The sequence below is a fragment of the Pteropus alecto genome, unplaced genomic scaffold (assembly GCF_000325575.1).
Source record: "Pteropus alecto unplaced genomic scaffold, ASM32557v1 scaffold48, whole genome shotgun sequence".
Classification (NCBI taxonomy): domain Eukaryota; kingdom Metazoa; phylum Chordata; class Mammalia; order Chiroptera; family Pteropodidae; genus Pteropus; species Pteropus alecto.
Genome location: NW_006442110.1, coordinates 2089890 through 2095198, shown reverse-complemented (window position 1 = coordinate 2095198; position 5309 = coordinate 2089890). Strand labels below are relative to the sequence as shown.

The 5309-nt window shown below is 56.5% G+C and overlaps 1 protein-coding gene across 1 annotated transcript in view; it reads right to left on the bottom strand.

Moving 5' to 3' along the window:
- The window catches only part of ZNF467 (zinc finger protein 467), a 5496-nt gene extending 736 nt beyond the window's left edge, over positions 1-4760 (bottom strand). Inside the window, exons 1-4 of the mRNA XM_006920677.2 lie at positions 4608-4760; positions 4017-4127; positions 3216-3329; positions 13-751 (exon numbers count right to left, since the gene is read on the bottom strand). Of these exons, the coding sequence (XP_006920739.2) occupies positions 13-751; positions 3216-3329; positions 4017-4127; positions 4608-4677 (1034 nt within the window). The 5' untranslated portion in view covers positions 4678-4760. The remainder of the gene's footprint in view (positions 1-12; positions 752-3215; positions 3330-4016; positions 4128-4607) is intronic.
- Between the last annotated feature and the right edge of the window lie 549 nt (positions 4761-5309).

The following is a 5309-nucleotide window of genomic DNA, read 5'->3' as shown; positions in this document are numbered from 1 at the left end:
GGCGAGGCGGGCACTTCGGGCTCGGGCGGGGCTCGGGCGGCCGCCTCGTGCACCTTTTGGTGTCGCACCAAGTGCTGCTTGTGCGTGAAGCTGCGTGTGCACTGCGCGCACTGATAGGGCCTCTCGCCCGTGTGGATGCGCTGGTGGCGGATCAGGTGCGTCTTTTTGCGAAAGCGCTTCTCGCACTCGGTGCAGGGGAAGGGCCGCTCGCCGGTGTGCGTCTTCTGGTGCGAGCCCAGGTGTATCTTCTGGCTGAAGCGCTTGCCGCACTCTGCGCACGGGTAGGGCCGCTCGCCCGTGTGCGTGCGCAGGTGGCGGGTCAGGTGGGCCTTCTTGCTGAAGCGCTTGTCGCACTCGGAGCACGGGAACGGCCGCTCGCCGCGGTGGCTGCGCTCGTGCAGCAGCATGTGCGCGCGCTGCGTGAAGCTGCGGCCGCAGTCCGGACAGGCGCAGGGGCCCTCGCCGCGGTGCAGCCTCTGGTGCAGCCGCAAGGTCAGCTGGTCCCGGAATCGCCGCTCGCACTCCCCGCAGCCATAGGGCTTCTCTGAGGCCGGCGCCCACCCGGCCAGCGCGAGGCCACCCAGCGCGGCCGGAGTCCCCGGCTCCAGCTTATATGCGGCGGCCAGAGGCCCCAGGTCAGGCGCAGGAAAGGGGCCGGGGAGTAACGACAGATGCTGAGGCCATTCGACCTCTTCTTCTGCCTCGTGATCCTCCTCCTCCACCTTTACCTTCCGAATCATCCACTCCTGCCCTGAAAAGTCAAAACAAGACAAGTCTATTAAGCTCCACGTTTGTTTGTGAAACGTGTGTTTGTCAACATGGTCACCACGTCCTGGAACCTGGCTTCTGCTCTCTCCGCTCTACTGGAAAGTTCCTGGAAACGACCAAATCCCAAGATCCTGCCCAGTCCTCCCTCCTTTCCTCTCTGCAGTCCCAGCGCTGGTAACCCCGCCCTCCCCTCCACCCCCTTCCTGGGGGCCTTCTCCCAGGCTGGGGCATGTCGCTAAGGGCGCTTTCCCTGCCTCTGACTATAAATGCTGCTCGAGGTTGTTCTCCAGCTTCACTCTGGGTTCATATGGCCACAGTGGCCGCCCCAGATCTTTCTGTCCAGCAGGTTTCTTTCTGGAACCACAGTCTCACATCTCCAGGTGAGCGGCCCCCCTCCCACGTTCCCAAATTGGCTGCAGCTCAGCATCCTGACCACCAAACACCTGCCCTTCTCAGACCCAGCCCCTGAGTTAGGGCTGGGGGGACTGCAGCCTCCTTCTCCAACTGCTGGGCTGGAACCTCAGAATCTTGAGTGTAGCCTGTGAGCTTTCCCGGCCCCGACCCCTGCCAGCGAACCTTTCTAATCCTTCCTGTTGTCTCTCAGAGGTCCCCCCCCCCCCCGACACACACACCTCACTTTCTTAATTTTTGCTTCTACACCCAGGTGGGCAATCCCAGTTTTGGAAGAGGACCAAGGAATGGTGCCAACCTCTGGAGAAGTAGGGTGGGCCCCTGCGGGAGCAGGTTCCAGGTGGGTTTCCTGGAGCTTGGCCCCTCCCGGGCACTGGAATGGCCCAGCCAAGAGGAAGGAGCTCAGGGCCCAGGCCCAAAGTGTCCTCTTGGGTTTTCCTCTGTCACCAACCAGCAGCGCGACTTTGGTTAACTTATCTTTTTGCTCCTTTCAGCTAAGTTTGTTTGCTCAGGTGTAACGGTTGGACGAGTTCAAGGTTCCTGAACCTGGTACAGCATCATAATCTCCTGGGGAACTTTTACAAAACGCATCTCTGGTAGCAGGGCGCAGGAACCTGATCTTTCTTTAAAGCTCCTACAGTGATTCTTATTTGAGAACCACTGAACCAGATGATTCGAGTTCCTGTCTATAATAGCCTGAGCCTTGGTTACATTACACACGGACTGTCACAATTACATTTACTTTCAGTCTTTTTCCAATCCATCAGTTCCAAGCAACTGTTTATCCTATTGTGATACTGCTTTGTACCACTCTCCTACTCAAGAACATCAATATAATATTCACAGGTTAAACTAATTTCTCACTACGTCTGAAGTTCACCCCAACCTAGTCCAACTTTCTTACTACTCCTAAGCTAAGCCCTTCACTTCAGCCAAGGTGGTCTGCTCCAACTCGAGTCACACGTCAACTTTCCTGCCTCAAAGTCTTTCTCGGCCTAGAATATTTTCCCATCCTCTACCCCACCTGCTTTAGAGCTGAAGTCTACACCTCTAAAATGCAGCGCAAATCAACCGAATCCTTGACAAATCCAGTGCATGAAGCTCCCGTATATAAACTCCTATACTGCATACTCCACTTACTCGTGACACGGCTTTACTGTTAAGTTAATTCCTTATTCTAGTTCGTATTAGTGTCACCTAGACTTTAGCTTCTGGAGGGCAGACGTCTTGTGTTCTATTTCCCTATGCGCCTAATAAAAATGAGGACAGCCACCATCAACTGAAGGCCAAGTATAGATGACACGCCACGTCTATATTGTTACAGACTTTCGCGACAAGCATGAAGCTACCTATATCCCCATTTACAAACTGCAGCTCCTGGAGGTGAGGTAGCCGATTCAAGATCACTCAGCTAGGGAATGTGGAGCAAAGATTCAAACCAGGTCTGTGTTGCTCTAGAACTCATCTCTGTCCATTCTACCTATCACAGCCTGCACCGAGCAGGCACTAAATAAATCCTCGTGGGATAAAATGACATCACTCGGGCAAAAGATGATGAGCTCGGTGGTGGCGGAAGCACGTGATGGGTGAGACAGTGGAGAGAGAACCAATCGTTCGATTGCTCTGGGTATGGGGGAGATGGGTCAAACAACAGATTTAGAGCATTTGGGTACCACCGAGATCAGCGGAGACGTGGGGGAGGGGTGCATCTGGGGAGAGACAATGGAAAGGTTCATCAATGTCATATGTCTTCACAGGAATTATAGTTCAAGCCATGGACAATTCTATTCTCAGACTGGGGGCAGGAGAGGGGAGGTCAGGACTTCTGGAGGAAGTTGAGGGAAAGTGAGGACTTCTAGCGGACGGTCCTCTAGACCAGGCTCTTTGATTCCCGTTGGGTGCTGAAGCTCAGCAGCAGAGAGGTGCCAGGGCCCGGTCCACCTTGGGTTGGAAGGGCCTGGCGTGGCTGCCTCATCAGATAGCAGCTCCTGAGTTTGCAGGGCCCTCTGGTGGGATGGAGCAATGGGAAGACTCACCTGGGCAGGAGCCCACAGGCTCAGCCTTCGCTGGTGTTTGTGCCTGGCCTCCTCTGCAGGGAGCCTCAGTCCGTTCAGTATGGGCACCATCCTCGAGTCTGGGGGCCTCGTACCCTGGCAGAGAACAGACAACCTCAACCTACCGCAGAGATCACAGATGGACAGAAGTCCCCACACCCAGCCCATGTCATCCCTGCGGGGGCTCAATTCCCAGCAGCCTCAGGCTCCTGTAAGCAAGGCAGCCGCTAAGGCCCTGCAGGTTGCAAGAGCCACAACTGTGAGAAGTTCTCGAAACTTCTGTGTATGGACGATAGTGGAGGCAAGCAAGGGCCCTGCCCTTGGCTTTACTTGTGGCTCCTCGGAGGAGGACTGGGGACCTCCCAGCAACCAGACGGACCCGTTCCATGACGAATCATTGGAGAAGACCGGGATGTAAAAAGCCAGGCACGCCCCTTCCTTAGGTACCTTCTCCCAGGATCTGCTTAGCCACCTCCCTCGCCTCTTTCAAATCCTGCTCAGATCTGACCTTCCCAGGGAGGCCTGATCTCACCCCCCCTGCTCTGCTTTACCCCCTCACCCCCCGACAGCACACACCCTCTCTTACACGGCTCCTAAGTGTGCACGGTTCATATTGGTTGGTGGCTGACTCCCTGCCTTTAACAGGACTAAGTTCCTGGAAGGTAGGGGTCTTTGTCTACTTGGTCACTGAGGTGTTCCAAATAGCGAGGATGCCACCTGGCACTAAGCGGGTTCTCAGTAAATAGCTGAGCCGCCCCCCCCCTGCAGTCTCCGCTTACTTACCCGTGGGCAGTATTCTTTCTTCCCTGGGAGGACACATCTGCTCCTGGGTATTGTGAGACCCTTCCCCTGGCTCGCTTTGGGGCGCCATCTCCGGCTGTCCAACAGAGAATCCTGTTCCGGGTAGAAAGCCGAGTCCAAGTAAAGCATCCGATACAGAAGAGGGCCTCAAAGGCAGGGTTTCTCCCCCTTCCCAGCCCACCCAAGGAGTCCAACCCGCTCAGGAAGGGTCTCTAGCCAGTGTGGACAAAGGACAGCCAGGCTTCCCAGCAGCCTGGCCAGATATCAACCTCAGCAGCTTTGTGCTTAGTCAAGGACGGGTGAAGGCAGAGAGAGAGTAGGTTTAAATGTCCCGGAGCTCCTGAGGATGCCACGTGCACATGCAGTCTAGCAGAACCTCCAGCATGGGCCGGACATGCACAGACACCCCAATGAAACCAAAAGGGATGCTGCTCTAAAGGCTCCTGGGGTCTTGGGGGTGTCAGGGTTGCAGTCTACAAGGATGGCTTTGCCTTCTTTATTCTAGAGAAGCAGCAGGCCCAGCACGTCCCTGAATCCCCCCACCCCCAAGTTCCTTCTGCTCTGCAGGCTCACCCAGGGAACTGAGGGCCTCCAAGGTCTCTCTCATGGCAACCCTGGGTAGCTGCTCCCGGGGATCGGGCATCAGACCCTAAGGAGAAAATATATCCTGGCTCATTCTTCTCACAGCAGCTTCCACCGGGCCCGAGCTCTGCCCACCCTGTCCCCCTAACTACCCCAGGAGCTCCAAAGGTAATATCCCCAGGTACAGGTGAGGGAAATGAGGACAAGTGGATTTCAGGGAGCAAAGAGATCTTTAAAATTGGCAGAAGGAGAAGGTCTTGAAGCTATTTCTGCAACCTCTGGTCAGCTCTGGAGTCAGCTCTCCCCCCACCCCGCCTTCACCTGGCAGGTCAGCTCATCAGTGCTGCCCCGGCATGGCGGGGATCAATGGATTCTCTGGGGAGCGGGTCGAGGGTGGGAGACCGGGTTGGGGAGCGGGCAACTTCATCTCCTAGGCCCTCCAGCTGTCACTGCAGGAGCTGGTGAAATAGGAGCCAGCCGAGGGGCGGAGGTGAGTGTCACTACTGGGCAAGTGGTAGGGGAGGCCCTCAGAGGAGGGTCCTCGCTGAAGGCAGGAAATGGCTCTAGCTTCCTCTCCCCCAGAAATAACGCTGCCTCAAAATCATCGCTCCTCCCCCGCTGGGCTTCCCCAGGCAGGGCCACCCCGCCCCCGTGCCCCCTTCCCTGCTCCTCCTCCAGCGGGTGCCCTGCCCC